At 38.2% G+C, this 16,596-nt stretch overlaps 2 protein-coding genes across 3 annotated transcripts; one reads left to right on the top strand and one right to left on the bottom strand.

Annotated features, from left to right (window-relative positions):
* The first annotated feature begins 4,692 nt into the window (after nucleotides 1–4,692).
* Nucleotides 4,693–7,158, top strand: LOC134216655 (sphingosine-1-phosphate phosphatase 1-like). Its single transcript, XM_062695505.1, has 5 exons — nucleotides 4,693–5,343; nucleotides 5,405–5,558; nucleotides 5,703–5,799; nucleotides 5,860–6,032; nucleotides 6,085–7,158. The coding sequence occupies exons 1-5, from the start codon at nucleotides 4,899–4,901 to the stop codon at nucleotides 6,500–6,502; spliced, it is 1,287 nt and encodes a 428-aa protein (XP_062551489.1). The 5' UTR covers nucleotides 4,693–4,898; the 3' UTR covers nucleotides 6,503–7,158.
* An 898-nt stretch (nucleotides 7,159–8,056) lies between these two features.
* On the bottom strand, nucleotides 8,057–15,211 carry LOC134212518 (uncharacterized). 2 transcript variants are annotated; one of them, XR_009979288.1, is made up of 2 exons: nucleotides 8,748–8,963; nucleotides 8,057–8,643 (listed from the first exon to the last, which is right to left on the bottom strand). XR_009979288.1 is itself a non-coding variant. In XM_062690477.1 (2 exons), the coding sequence occupies exons 1-2, from the start codon at nucleotides 15,184–15,186 to the stop codon at nucleotides 8,565–8,567; spliced, it is 342 nt and encodes a 113-aa protein (XP_062546461.1). In that variant the 5' UTR covers nucleotides 15,187–15,211; the 3' UTR covers nucleotides 8,057–8,564. The 2 variants fall into 2 exon arrangements, 1 of the variants encoding a protein (XP_062546461.1); XM_062690477.1 differs by lacking the exon at nucleotides 8,748–8,963 and adding an exon at nucleotides 14,924–15,211.
* Nucleotides 15,212–16,596: the final 1,385 nt, after the last annotated feature.

Here is a 16,596-nt window from a genome sequence, read left to right as displayed (position 1 = left end):
AACCTCACTCAAAACCTTCTTTTTTATTTCTAATCACAGGCAAGAAACCCCAGCCAAATATCGTAGAGACCTCCGCCCCCTACGTTCCTTGGGCAGCGAAACCGGTGGGCAACACTAAGCGTTCACATTTCAGACACGCTACGTCCGCATATTCTGCCGCAACCTCGGGAGCAAATTACAAGCCATCAGCACCGATGCGAACACTCGTTGGAAGGTCGTGACCCAAGCGACAATGCAATGGATTGCACCAGATCGGGATAACAAGACTCATCATCCAAGGCCTCCTCAGCTGACTCAGGCGGTATCACTTTGATCGTTCTATGGGTACACCAAGGCAGCCGTTGTGAAAAAGAAACCGATTCTCCGACGATAAGGACCGGGTTGACTGTGCCCTGCGTGGTAGCCCATTACTAGCCCGTGGATTGATGCACATGTTCAGTTTTTTGCCTTTTTTTCTTATCCGATTACCCACTATGTACCGTGATTAGTTTTCCCCAATTTATTTTTTTTTGTTATATTTATCACCATACAAAAATAAAGAAATGTTTTATATCTTCCTTAAAAAAAGCTGTGTTTCATGGAATTTTATGTAAATATCAAAAAAGAAAAGAAAAAGAAGAAGCAATATGGTACCCACATCTAGGAGAAGTCTAGAAGACCCGTGGTATTCGAGTCTAGAAGATATCGAGGTAATATCTAAGAGACCACACCTGTCATATCCCTATCGGTTCAAACGGTCTACTCGTCTAAAATTTGAGGTAGACACCGGTGTAAACGGTTGTTGCATTTGAGGCGGATTTGAGGTGTGACAGGTTCTAGATATCGAAGAAAAATATCTAGGAGACTCAACTTTTTGTCTCAGAGATATCGCGGAGATGTCTAGAACAAATTTCCGAGCGGGTTGGTTTGGAAAAAGTCTGTTACTTGCATATCGAGTGTCTCAACATTTTTCTTAGCATTTGCAACCGCCGACTTGAAGTTTCCAAATGTTACGACTCGTTCGTGGCGCATTTTTGTTTCAACTGCAGCATGAAACGAATCAGCGGCCATAAATGTATGCCCTGGCTCAAAATTATTTGCTCAGTCTGAACTGCGATGCTATTCACGAAAAGGATGATGTGTTGGAAAAGATTCCAGTTTTTGTTCTGCGATGAACAGTTGTCCAGCCAAAACGTTATTTTCTTCAGGTGAGCATACTTCTCAATAATTTTGGCAAAACAACTGAGCATGTCATTGGCATTGCGACCTCTGATTGCCTCGGACCAAACACACGCCGACACAAAGGTTTCGTTGAAAACCAACAACCTTTGTGAGAAGATGATGCTTTTAAATCCGTCTAGCCGAGGAAGTTGTATAACCTAAAAACAAATAGTTGTAAACCGTCACTTGTTATACACAATACGAACAAGATCGAGAACGTGACCCAGGACCATGCGAACCCCGAAAGGTTAATAAAACATTGCAGTATTGATATATACAAAAACTTACTTTTTGTAGATCAACTGACAGTACGATCTCGTTAGGTGTTGTAAATTCACCATCTACATGATAAGCCTTCCGTGATTCAGTGTATCGCTTTTGATGCAGTGAGTGTTCCATACATATATTGCATTCCGCAAACATAAAACATAAACACGCAAAATGCCAAACGCAACAACAAACACTCTACCTCAAGGGGACTGTTATGCGTCCATTTTCCGAAATCTCAGAGAAATTCGCCGCATAAGCGTCCCAGTACATATTTTGATCGAATAAATATTGGAATATTCAAAACTTTGGGGAATTTTTTTTCGGGTTGCATAGAAAATAGCACCAATTTATCAATAGTTGTGACTTGAACTGTTTTTGGTGCATGAATAGTAAGATAAATGCGAAACAAAATTTTGAACTTCAATTGCGTTTTTCTTAATTCCCCAATTTGTAAAGGTTGGTATCGTGTTCAAAAGAAATTTCTTTTTCTATCTCAATCACATGTTAAATTCCGTTCACTGAATCGGAAAAGTAAAGAATCGAAACAAAATTCTTACAGCAGTATCCACATGGAAAGAACAAAAAACAAAATTGGCATTTGTAAGGTTCCCACGCAAAGTAATGGGAGCTGTCACTTTACTTTCGGAAAAATATTCTGCTCGATTATTCCGTAAGTAAAAGTGACAATTTGCTCCATGCAGATCAGTTGTCAAAATTCCTCTTGGTAATATTGAACAAAATTCCGTAACCTCTCTACTTTTTAAGTCGATACTGGCCTTAACATGGGACACTTATGCGTCCACCGGCAGTTAAGGCCATGGCCAATCCATGAGACAGCTGCGATCAGCAGGCGATTTTTGTTTACCTTGATTTTTTGACAGATTCTGACCGGACTGACAGAACATTCCAAAGAAAATTGTTAATCGTGGTTTACACCAGAAGTGAGTAATTGCCTTCAACTGCATACACACTTTGTTTTGATTTTGATTGTCAGTCCCATCGCTAAATGTCCTCATGGATATTGTCCATGCAGATGAAATCAAGAACATGTACGAACTTGTCTCACCAACGTCGCTCGACTGAAACGTCGCTGGTCGCTGGCGACCCTTTCCAGTAAGTGCTCCAGCGACGCACGCAAATGAATCGCCTGCTTTGAGCGTGCTTACAGCGGCACAGAAGGAGTTAACTTTCTGAAATCAGTATGGCGAAAGGCATCTACGGTTCGATTACTCGAAATTAAGCACCTTAATCGAAAAAATATTTGGTAGGCGTAGTAGCGGACACCATCCTTCATAACCGGTACCAAATAGTTTTTCATGAAAAGTTCCTAATCTTGAGAAAACCCGCGTTAGATGTCTTTCGCCATACAAATTTCTGGCGGTTAACTTATCCTGGCTATTTTGCGCATATACTATAGCGCCGGGATGTGATAGCGGCGAGTAGAAAATCAGCCACTGCCAATAATTCATTCAATGCGTCGCTGCAGCACCAAACTGGAAAGCGCTCGCTGGTTGAGCGACGCGATTGGCGCTTTGATGTTGCATGAAGAAGAAGAAGCAGAAAGATGATAATCAAAAAAATCTCCACGGGAAACCATACGGAGAAGTTTTTAAAACTCTTCTCAAAAATTCTAGACGCAATTTAATTAAAAACGGTAAGCAGTACGGGGTTGGACTTTTCTTCTACTGTATAATAAACATAATATTTCTATCCGAAATTTTAATTTGTTATATTACACTTAATACACAGTATAAGAAAAGTCCAACCCCGTACTGCTTACCGTTTTTAATTAAATTGCGTCTAGAATTTTTGAGAAGAGTTTTAAAAACTTCTCCGTATTGTTTCCCGTGGAGATTTTTTCGATTATCATCTTTCTGCTTCTTCTTCTTCATGCAACATCAAAGCGCCAATATACCAGTGCATGATGACGTAGGTTGACAGTTCACAGAGCTTTTTCTCCCGGACTTAGCCTCCGGCGCAGCTTCCGATAAAATTGTTTCGTCATTTTATTCGCATGTAGATGTCCTTTGCGATTGATTTCATGCTAAATGCAAAGAATAACACTTAATTATTCGGATCACAGCAATTTTAAACTAAAAATATGAATTTTAATTTTCCCTTCATCGATTTTTCTTCTAACACCTTGTAAACAAGCTCTGTGAACTGTCAAAATAAGTGAGGTTAAGTTAGAGTTTGCATTGGTCTATGGTCCAGCGACGTTCCAGCGATGACTCGCATAGACTAGGGATCCTACATTCAGAGATATGCGAAAGCGGCCATCTTGAGCCAATCGAGCATTGAGAGCTGTCAGAATCTGAGCCAAATGAACATTGTTATTGTTGCGGATTGAAAGGTATTGCGATTGTAATGAAAGAGATTTTACGAAAAGTTTTGTCTAATAAACAATTTGTTTTACATTGGCAAGTTGAAGTAGTCTAGTTTATGCATGGTACTTTGTTCATTTGTATTGCACTTTTATTTTAGTGATAATGCACTGTTGGACGTTAGATAACGACATCTGAAAATGCCATTGTACTCAAAGTCATGTTCGAGCTCCAATATTTTGCGCCACGGCAAGTGCTAGCAGCGTTTGTTTACGAAAGTAAAGGCTCCGTCAGACGTTGCAAGCAAATCACTCGTGCGAGCGAATGATTCCTGAGAGCACTCGCAATTGCAGTCACACGTAGCAGTTTTTTACTTTAAGCAAATGACAAATTTACTCTCATGCAAATATAAACAAAAACGAAAAACTTGTTTTTCGGCCACAAAATCTAATTTCATTCCTATTTTTGCAGTGCAACACTGCCACCTGAAAACGTTTTCACTTTTGCGAGCGAAGAATTTGCTAGTGCTGCACTAGCAAGCGCAATTTCGTTTCTGCGAGTTGAAGATTTTTAACGCTTAGCAGTCACACATTGCAAGCGAGCGTTTGCTTACGAGTTGTCATTTGTTTGCATGCAATCACTTTCAGTGTAGTCAGACAGGCAAATTTTTGACAGTTGTCACTTTCTGCGAGCAAAATGCTCGTTGCGAGTGATTTGCTTGCAACGTCTGACGGCACCTTAACAGCGTTGCTAAATCGTCTGGAAAAGTATTCGCACATCTCTTAATATAGGATCCCTAGCATAGACAATAGCCTAATTCCCCTATATTGCAGACAAAACGCCTTTCGAGCAAACAGACCAACACCGCTCCGCAGCATAACTGTCATGTTGCAAAATATCTGCCGATGTCGTCCGATCTCTGTGCGTGTTGCACATCAATGTTTTGAATCACATTTTCCGTCCTCCTTCAGGCGTTTTCCGCAGTTTTCCACTAACAAATGGCCCGTTGAAAATATTAGTTTCAATCGTGTAGTGATAAATTAAAATCCATGTTAAGTCTGTAGAAAACACTAAAGATCCAGACGGGTGAAAAGTAATATAGCGATGTCCGGCCTCATCGAGTATCTGAAGGGTCCCGAGCTGGTGGTCAAAGTGCAGGAGTTTTTCGGCATCGAGTATCTGCATTGCCGAGAGAATGGAAAAATCGATTCGAGTGATGCGTACTGCGGCGGCGTTGGATCCTCGCTTAGGACGAGAACCAAACTGCGCGACGGGAATAAGCAGAATGGGGATTTGACAAATTTGGACGAGGACAGTAGTGGCAGCAGCAGCGGCGGCAATGACTCAGACAAGTGTCAGGGCGGTGCAGATAAGGAAACCGTCATGCCTTATCGAATCACGAATAAATTTTGGTATTATTTGTTCCTTATTGGGACGGAACTAGGGGATGAAATCTTTTACGCAACGTTCATTCCGTTCTGGTTCTGGAACATCGACAGCGCCGTGGGAAGGAGGGTCATTATGGTTTGGTCGGCGGTTATGTACGTAGGTAAGAAAATTTGCTTTTCTTTTGAAGTTTAAATTCTATTGGGTAAAAATATGTTTTGTAGGACAAAGCCTAAAGGATGTCATTAGATGGCCTCGACCGGGCTTCCCTGTTAGCAGATTGCAAAAGAAGTGGGCTCTGGAGTACGGAATGCCTTCAACGCATGCAATGGTTTCCGTGGCGATTCCTTTCTCGGTTCTAATCTATACTCATGATAGGTAATAATTTATTTCATTCAATCCAGTTGATGCTTAATTATCGTATTTCTTTTTATTACTAATCAACGTTCTATTTCTATTTATATATTATCTTATCTTATATTCAGTAATACATATTTGGGCTTGAATATAATTTAATTTCAGGTACATATATTCCTTGCCAGCAGGTCTGGCTTTTGCCACAATTTGGTGTGCAGTTATTTGCTTCAGCAGAGTTTATTTAGGAATGCACAGCGTACTGGTAACTCTCGTTTTACATCAGCGTAGCTCTTGGGATCAACTTTTCATTTGTGTGTTTTAGGATATTTTTGCCGGTCTGGGCTTGGTTGTGGCCCTTATGATTCCACTGATTCCAATAGTGGACAAATTGGATTATATAATAGTTACCAGCAAATGGTCACCCATTCCAGTTTTGGCAATTTCTATTTTATTAATCGTGTTCTATCCGGATTCGGGAATCTGGACCCCAACGAGGTTCGTAGATGTCACTTTAATAGTATTTAGATCTAGAGTGTTCTTCTTCTAGGGGAGACACAGCGCTAACGGTTAGCGTATGTGCAGGACTGGAAATTGGCGCCTGGTTACACTACACCTTGGGCGATTTTAAACCCCCAGCAAATCCTCCACCCTACGAAATCATCTGGCCGTCCTACGCCATGTTGGGAATGCTGTTGCTCCGGACCGTCCTGGGCCTCTGCTGTGTGGTGGCCACCCGTGCCTTCGGAAAATCCATTTCCTACGCGTTTGTGTGCTTCCTCTTGGGGCGGGACAAAAATGAACTGCGCCGCTCCGAGAACACCTTGCAGAACAAGAACAAAATCATCGTCGAGTTGTCGTACAAGTTCTTCGCCTGCGGAATGATTGGTTTCAACACGCAATACTTACTGCCGAATGTGTTCAAATTGCTCCGTATAGGGCGGCCGGATTTCTACACCGAGATCTAAGCCGGGATGCATGCCGGGAGATTCAACGACATCACGCAAACATTCCTTCTCGTTTAACATTAGTAGGATAGATACGCTTTTGTTTGCGTTTTGAATTTCAAAAGTGACGTTACTCCACTTAGTCGCTTATGGCGTATGAATCTAAAAGTCATATTTATTGCAACTAACTTTCTTAGGTCGTCGAAGATTGTTCAGGTTTTGTTGTTCACTTGTACGTACTAAACGCACATAAGCACAAGATTTTTTCTCATCATCTCCCAAAATGCAAAATCTTCCAAGACGGGTTGTGCGGAACTCCGTAAATTCATTATTCTAGTCCCCGAGCGAACACCCGAACAGTGAGTTAGTGAAACAATTCTAGACTAATTTGGAACAACAGCTGATGAGCCATGTATTTTTTTATAATCTTCATCAATTACCTCCTCGAAAAAAAAATGATCTGCTTCTATAATTATGCAAGACAAGTCATGAATGGTTCATTAGCCGTTGTTCTTCATTAGTCTAAATAGATATTAGTACATAGGCCTTATGTATGAAACAAAAGTATAATTGCTGTCAAATTAGAAAGTTTTCAATCTCGTTGAATTTCTTTTCTACTTTAACTTACACATTACGGATGAACGAAGAGAAATAAAACTTCCATTAGTAGTATTAAATCTGACGACTTAAAATTATATATCACATTTAGTCTAACTTAATCTTAAATATTGCCATTCACGATCAAATTTATTCAACACTGTAGCTGATCCATTGAAAATTGATTACATAGTACTTTTTTTTGTATTCACAATTTGAGGGCCTTATTACGGATTCCACTTTACTGTGAAAACAAAGTGAAGTGAGCAAAACCTTATTACGGATTCCACACATGTGACAAAAAGTGAGAAGATTCATTGCAGGTGAAACGCAGGGTTGTTACCGATTCCACACTTCGTTGGATGAGCGTCACTTGAATGCTTTCATTTTCGCTTCAAACAGTTTATTTTTTTAATAAATTTACTATGTGGAAACGGTAATAGGGCAACAAATGTGATCGTTAGGTGGAGTGGAGGTAAAAATGGAATCCGTAAGAAAGGCCCCCACGCAACACAGTGGAACGGCGACGGAAACGGCAAATTTGACAGTTAGCCCATATATTTTCTGTCAAATTTTCCGTTTCCGTTGCCGTTCCGCTGGATTGCGTTTGGGCCTTAAGGCCCATAGTTTTGCGTCTGTTCTGCGATTTGATTTCATAAGGCCCCTCAGAATGTTATGCAAAAATTTGAGTTTTATTTTCATGTAAGCCCCTTCTTCCAGAGAGATGCTAATTCGGCTTCATTTCCATGATTAGTTTTTGAGTTATATAGAAATTTTTGTTCCATTTGTATGAGAACCACCCCCTTCCAGAGAGGGAATGGGTCGCGAATACATGTGGAAACATGTCTCGTCTTAAAAAATCTCAACATGCCAAATTTGGTTCCATTTGCTTGATTAATGCTCAAGCTATGTAGAAATTTGGGTTTCATTTGCGTGGGAGCTCCCTGTAGTGGCTCGAATCTTCCTCGATCCTCCAGCTAGATTCATCAGTCGCATACCGTCGGAGCTTGGCACGGTGTTGCGGAACAGGAGCGGAACCTGATTTGAAACATCCACGCCAGAAGTTGGATGGAGAATCTACCGATGAGAGAACGCTGAACTCGACGGGAGCCTCGTCACCGGAACCCCTCCAATCGGCGGATATACTGACGCCATCTTCGGAGGCATCCGAATTGTTCAGCTCCATTTGGAGCTATTGAAAGACACTTGACTTGCCGTGCTCAAATATCACTTAAGACTGAATTTATTATCATAAATAATTTGGCTTTAACTACTCTGATGCCTGTGTCTCCTAAGTTAATTAATTTTTTAAAACATATTTTTAATCAAACTCATTTGTACACTACATTCTTTACTACCCCTACTGATTATTGATATACATGATACATGAACATATTTTTAAATCTACTGGGTTTCTGAATATTTCTTCTAGGTCTGGAAATGTTTGTGTCCTGCTGTTCGTTATGCTCCACAGGGTTACTGTCCATCAGTTGCTCATTGTATGATCCAAACATGAGTGCTCGATCTTCCTTGCTTGATGCTTCCAAGGATTCTTGTGACTCCAACTGCGTTAATAAGATAAATAGTGAACAAGTAATATACGAAAGAATAAAATATAAATTGAGTAAAAAGAGACAGCAAACAAAAATTAAGAAAAGATACGACTTACTTCAAAATTTGATATACTTTTAACATCCTGAATATTTCTTGTAATTTGCACACCTCTATCGCTTTGAATAATAACCTTGGCGCCATCTCTCGCAATAATCGTGTATTTCTCCTTTGAAAATGTTGGGTCAGTCTTGCAATGCCTTTTGGTGGCCAATAACACCCTGTCGCCAATTGTTATATTAGATTCTTTCGCTCCCCTATGGAGATCTGCATACTTTTTGCTGACTAGTTTTGCTTCTGCATCCCGCATAATTACAAACTATACATGGATATTTTCCCGTGCGGTCGACAACAGTATCCTTTACTGTTGACAACTGTAAATGAACAATCTCATATAAAGTTTTAACAGTTTGTGGTACGGTTATTTGACAAATAACAATATGTTGAATGGGTTGTTAAGTTATGTCACCATAAAAAATCGTCTGTTTCCGCGTGCAAAATTTTCGCTCAACAGTATGATAAAATGTTGGCATATAATGCAGGAAATAAAGAACATTTTTGAGACAACATGTTATATGTTGACATTTAGTGATGATGTCGAGCAGTTATGGTTGAATCGATCGAAAAGTATTCGATAACCGCAACGTAAACTGTGAAGCTATATCTTACATCGTAATAATGATTCTGACCATATAACATGTTGTTTTTTATTATGCGGGATCTTTATCTCGAACGGCATCACGGTCGATCTGTTTCGGAGGCACCCAAAGGCTCACGAATGTACCCCTATATTTCCATCCGACAAGTAGTTCGAACGGTGTCAATCTCTTCATCTCCATCAGGGGATTTACATTCCGGAACATTGAGGGATGCGATTGAAAAGTTATTCATGCAACTGAGTAATGAAGATTCATTCGAAACACTATAGACGAATCCAAGTAAAAATAAGAAGAAGACACACGACGGTGTTAACTTTGACAGATCCTACAGCTCAGCATAGGGAGATCATTTTAAAATGCTTATAATAAATTCTAGACAAAATGTAATTAAAATCTGATTGATGTATGATACGGAAAAAGTTCCGAACTGTATGATAGATACGTTTTAGGAAAAAAATCAAAAAATTGAGATAAGCTTCCAGATATGTAATTCGGAACTTTTTCCGTACCGTACATCAATCAGATTTTAATTACAATTTGTCTAGAATTTATTATTAGCATTTTAAAATCATCTCCCTATGCTGAGCTGTAGGATCTGTCAAAGTTAACACCGTCGTGTGTCTTCTTCTTATTTTTACTTGGATTCGTCTATTATGTCTTGTATTTGGCATTTCATTAGAAGTAGAATTCATGACATTGCGGAAATCGTCAGTATTGGAAACCGTTGCACATTGAGAACGCTGCCTCGTTTCTGAGGACATTTTAAGTTTTTCTGCTAAAGTCGCACTTATTTTTGTCTGTTTTTTCAATGCTTTTTTTAATAACTTCATTCGCTGTTTTATTGATTTCTTTTGAGCTCTATTAATAAATAAAAATTAGATACCAATTTTAGTATCCAGTTTTCCGCGAGCGGTAATGGCCGCCAGCTTGCATGCGGGTCAGTCTCTGATTTGACGTTTCTGGAGGTCAACTGCACCCACCGCTCCGAGCATTTTGACCAATGTTGCATATAAGAATGTGCTGATTCGGCGAATTCAAGCCTTCTTATATACCACATTGATCAAAATGCTCGAATGGTGGGTGCAGTTGACCTCCAGAAACGTCAAATCAGATACTAACCCGCAGGCAAACTGGCGGCCATTACCGCTCGCGGAAAACTGGATAGCAGAAGAACAAACAAATGTATTTCAAAAGATTTGAATATAGAGGGACCGCAATCAGTACGAACAAGTATCTTAGGTCTAGTCTCTCTCTAAATATGTTGGCATAATGCCTTGTTCAGATTACAGCTGAATAACATGTTATTCGAAGGTGTTACTTCTGAATAACAAAACCGTTCGCACTAGCATTTTAGGTAATACTATTTGACAGCTGACAGCATGTGTCAAGCGTCAAGTTTTTTCGAGCAGTTTGTTGTTTGTTTACAAATATGCAGCGAGATTCTTCAAATTAGAATTCAATTATTATTAAACAATTATTCTGTTTGCGATTAAATAACCGTAATGAGATTTATTGATTTGCTTTTTTTTTTGTAATTCCCAAGAAGGGAACCAAACATCGAAGGCGTGAGTTCAGTATGGGATGAAATTAGTATGATTAGTGTGCGATAAAAAGCCAGAAGTATTTGTGTACTTCGTTTAAATTTTATTTTGCTCATTTTTCCATCGGAAATCGGCTAGGAACTGTGGTTACAAGTAGGTAATTTCATTACCTTGTTTACAGATGTTGCTTTCTATTTTGAAGATCCAGTTTTGCTCAAAAGGTCACCAAGTCGGAAGACCACAAATTGCCGGTAGTGATAGTATTATAATTGGTTTTAAGAGTAAGAAACCCACCGTCGTTTCACGTACAAGAGTATGTACGAAGTAACTTCCAATTTTTATAATAAAATAACAATTAAACAACGCAGGATGATATCGCACGTAGTCATCATCAGAGAAGATGGTATTAGTTGCCAAAATCAACAAAAACCATTTGACACATTCCATTTATATCTTAACTTAGGTAAACAAGGCCAGGGACGGAACTACGTTTCGCTAGGAAGGGATCGTGGAGTACTACTAACTATAGCAGATACTCGAGTAAAATGATTCGAACGAAATAAAGATATTAAAACTCATTCACTTTTTTTTCTTCTTCTATGGGTTTACATTCCAAGTGGAACCTGGCCCGCTTTTCAACTTGGTATCCTTCACCATTTTCTCAGTTAAAATTTGAAAGCTTTTCTATGCCCGCCATTACATAAGTGTGTGTCCTGTTTGGCAAGTACAATGGATACATTATGTCCAAGGAATCGAGATTATTTCCCACCGGAAAACATACTAGACTGAACCGAAAACCGAACTTGTTAACTCTTGATTCGCAGTCCTACGCATTCAGTTAAAGGCAGATAGCTTATTAAGGGCTAAATATATTCAAGTTAATATGGATTAGACGGTTCAAATAAAATGTAAGTAACCTGAAAATCTATTCATTTATTAACTATGGGTTCGATTCAATTTTAATCTAGCTTTATTTTTTATGAATTCAAAAATTATTTATGAAAGTTTCCCAAGTAATACCGAATCTAAGAAATTTGTTGTATAACACTTAGAAAGATGAAATACAAAACATAACGTGTTCGAAGTAAGTTGTGAAAAGGTTTCTGTTAAACATACAGCTTATTGATTGATAGAAGATGTTTGTATTACATTCTCACGACTTTCTGATAACATGTCATTTTTTGATATTTGTTTGGTTTTTCAAGATGTTTTGTTCTATACTCTCAAGACATAAAACATGTCGCCAGGATGATTTCTCGAACTTACAATTAACATGTTCATTTTTTGGAATTTGTTTAATTAGAAGATATGTAGTTATGATCGACATGAATTTCAAATACCATGTGCATATGTGTCTTTTAATTTATTTTATCAAAATGGTATTCTAAAAAATGTATGCACGCATTTTGTTCATCCAATCCTGTATTTTTTTTTTATATATAAAACAGCAATTAAATGGTCTGTGTTCGTATCCGCATAACTCGAAAACAGCTGGATGGATTTTCTTCATTCCTTCAGCAGATATGTTCGTTATTGTTTCCGACGGGTTTATATGATATTTCTTCCTACGAAAATCACGACCAAAGCTGACTAAATCATGAAAAACTAGAATACAGATTCGTATGAAAAGTTCGCATGGGCTTCTACGCGTATTTTTGCCTGCTATTCCAGGACAACGTCTGCTGGATCGACTAGTACTTAATATTTAATATTAATTACATATTTAATATTCAATATTCAATATCAAATATTTTAAATTTAATTTTTTATATTAAATATTTATAAATATTAAAATTTGAATATTAAATAATTAATATTAAATATTAGATATAAAAAATTGAATATTAAATATTAAGCAATAAATATTAAATATCTAATATTAAATGCGACAGTCCATCATTTTGTAAATTTTCAGCTCCGTTGTTCTACACAGCTGATTGAAGAATCCGATAGAAAACGAGAAGGAAATAAAAAAAAAACATTGCCGTATAATCCAATTGGACACGCGAAATGAGCAAGCACTTGAATGCAAGAAAACATGCGCAGGGCCTTCGGCCTTCAGTCGAGCAGCAAATTCGATCAGTTGTATCATGTTATTCGCAATAACATGTTTTTCAAAGGTGTTATTCGGCTGTCAGAAATGTATGGGAATATTACCTTCGAAAAACATGTTATTGGCCGAATAACACCAAAGCGCGAATAACATGTTATTCGATCGTAGTGCGGATATAGCATTACGTATCACAACTCAAAGTAACTGTATCATAGCTTTTTGAAAAAAAAATTCGATTCGATAACGATCATATCAGATTTGCACCTCGCAAAGTACTAAAGTACTTTTGCTCGAGAATATGAAGGACAAGTAACTTCACTATGTACCTCCCAGAGCACGATAGTGAATTGTCTCTTACTATGCACCTCCCAAAGTGCGATAGCTTTATACCTTGAGACTGTTAACAATCGTTTACTACACCATGAACCTCCCAGAGTTCGATAGTAAGTTTTCTTTTATGCTATGCACCTCCCTGAGTGCGATAGTTCTGTAGCTTGGGCTGCTTTGAAACATTTACTTCACCATGAACCTCCCAGAGTTCGATATTGTGTATCCGGAATAAATTTATACCGCTTTTTATACCGAAGTTTGATTTTTCTCCAGATACAGGCAACTTTCTTAACTTCGGAAGTAGTGCGCTGGATTCGCCTAAAGATGCGCTAAACAACGCATCAATTAGTTTGACAAATAAAACTTCGGAAGAAAGTTCGGTTCGGAAGTCCCGACTTCCGAATTCTAACTTGGTGCTACGCCGACAATAGTGATAAATCTTTTTTTGCTATGCACCTCCCAGAGTGCGATAGTCCAACCACTCAGTAATGTTAGACCACTTATGTCGTCATCAGCCTCTCAAGGTTCAATCGCTTCATCTAAATAGTAATGAAAAAACAAATGTGGCCTTTTTGTTTCAAAAGTAGTTTTTATTCGCCATGCACCTCCCAGAGTGCGATAGCTCTACAGTTTGAGACCTTCTAAGATTGTTAACTCCACTATGAACCTCCCAGAGTTCGATAGCGACTGATTTTTCTATGCACCTCCCAGAATGCGATTGTTTTTTTTTTTTGCAGCTTGGGACTGCATGAGATCATACACTCCACATGCACCTCCCAAATAGTCGCTTGACACTTAGTAAGATCATTTACGTTGTCATTAATCTCTCATGAATCATTCGCTTCTTCTCAATAATTGTGCACATCCAGAAGTCTAATAACTCATCCATAAATCAATTCTGGCTTTCGAAAATAACAACTGAATGACGACAGTGATACCATGAAAATTAATAGAAAACATCCACATCTCTGAAACATTTCCATGATTCATTTTCAGGTACGCGACACCTATGCTGGGTACAAGCGCGTTGCTAAGAAATATGTTGATTGGAAATAACAATATCGATGCATATATAAAATCGACTGAAAATTTTCGATCTGTTTCATTGAAAATATTAAATTATTTCATGCACATTTTTAAATAACACCATAACCCACTATCACACTGTTTTTTTTTTTAATTTAGACAAATTGATTGGAAAATACAAATATCACACCTAAACGATTCAAATCTATCTTGGTAAACCGTCATTTTCAACAATTCTTATTTTTTTGGAAAACAGAAATCACTTTTCTTCATGATCCACTATCCTGTACGCGTCAACTTTGTTGGTTTCTATAAGTGTGTTGCTCATGGATACGTTGATAGAAAATAACAATACCGATCGATGAAAAATCAACTGAAAATTTTCCATTTGGTTTCACCGAAAACATCAGATACTTTCGTGCATATTTTGAATTTCCTCAACAAACTAACACAACTCTTGTACTGTGAGAACACACTTCAAAATTAACTCAAATTCAGTATTTCTTAAAAAAAAAACACAATTTCAGTACTGAGAGAACTGCACTACCAAGATTCAAATTCGTCCAACAAACCGACATTACAAGCAATCTCGACTATTTTTTTTTTTTTAAATCACTTTACTCACGTTTTGGGAGCATTTGCGCCATTGTAGTGGCTCGAATCTTCCTCGATCCTCCAGCTAGATTCATCAGTCGCATACCGTCGGAGCTTGGCACGGTGTTGCGGAACAGGAGCGGAACCTGATTTGAATGATCCACGCCGGAAGTTGGATGGAGAATCTACCGATGAGAGAACGCTGAACTCGACGGGAGCCTCGTCACCGGAACCCCTCCAATCGGCGGATATACTGACGCCATCTTCGGAGGCATCCGAATTGTTCAGCTCCATTTGGAGCTATTGAAAGACACTTGACTTGCCGTGCTCAAATATCACTTAAGACTGAATTTATTATCATAAATAATTTGGCTTTAACTACTCTGATGCCTGTGTCTCCTAAGTTAATTAATTTTTTAAAACATATTTTTAATCAAACTCATTTGTACACTACACTCCCTTCCTCTCCAGCAGGGGAGAGGTCTTAAACAATCTTAAGAATCGCCCAAAGTCCCTAAACCCCCTATTTACACATTTCAGTACTTTCCGAGTCTATAAATAGCCTATTCATATTACACCATTCATGATTAAAAATTTCATAATGTATGCAAATTGGCATCATGATAAAGAGTAACTTGATGCCAATTTCCATACATTATGAAATTTTTAATCATGAATGGCGTAATCTGAATCGGCTATAATTATAGACTCGGAAAGCACTGAACCGATCGGCGTAAAAATGTGTAATTTTCTTTCTAATGTTTAACTCGATAATTAATATAATAAATGGCGTAATCTGAACTGGCTATTATTCTTTATGATAAAATTTATTATCACAAATGGCGTAATCTGAATAGGCTATAAGGTGCTATAATGCTACGTTTTGACAGGGCAAGTGAGTTAAACAACTCAGTTGAATTCAATTGACTTGCCAAAAGTTGAACTTGATCAACTTTCTTTTCGTTCAAGAGAGTTCAAAGAAGGTGTTTAGACGTACAATTCAAGCGACTTGTTCAATTCACTTGTCTAAACATAGCATAAGGGTCAGCCATACAGAAATTCATGTTTATGTATATAAAAAGAAAAGATGTACGCAAAAACTAAATCCTCACGTGTCTACTGGTTAAAGTTTTTTACTCATATATACTAAATTCAACAAGTTGCAACAAGTCGAAATCATGTTCTAGTCAAATCAGATTTAAATTGAAGCAAATTGGACTTTGCGTTCAGAAGTTATGTTATGTTCAAGTTGTTAATTTTCAATATTGAGCTGCCAATTCCAAAGACAGTTTGAACATTCCAACCATGAGGTAACTCGCCATTCGCTTATACTTTACTTACTTTTAAAATGTGTAGAGATGTCGAAAAAATGTTGTAATGTTTGACAGTCTGTTCAAATTACGAGGTAGGTGAAGGCTTCTGCTGTCTGTTGGTGATGTTGATTTGCGTTGGAGTACTATCAGATTCGTCAAATTGATAAAAGCAGATAAGTCATTCTGAAAGTTTGGTGTTGATTCAATTAGGTTTTCAGCGATCGTGTACGTACACGCACGTTGCACTCACACTTTTACTCGGTTTGTTTGCAACCACGAGCAGCTGTCACGGCAAAATCAAATGGGATTGTTTGCAACCACCAACCTGCGTTCGTGTTGGTGAGAAATGTCGGCGAGACCCTAATGATTTTTTTCTACATTCACCACTTTC

Source organism: Armigeres subalbatus, chromosome 2, assembly GCF_024139115.2.
Source record: "Armigeres subalbatus isolate Guangzhou_Male chromosome 2, GZ_Asu_2, whole genome shotgun sequence".
NCBI classification, from domain to species: Eukaryota; Metazoa; Arthropoda; class Insecta; order Diptera; family Culicidae; genus Armigeres; species Armigeres subalbatus.
This window is presented reverse-complemented; position numbering and strand designations above follow the sequence as displayed.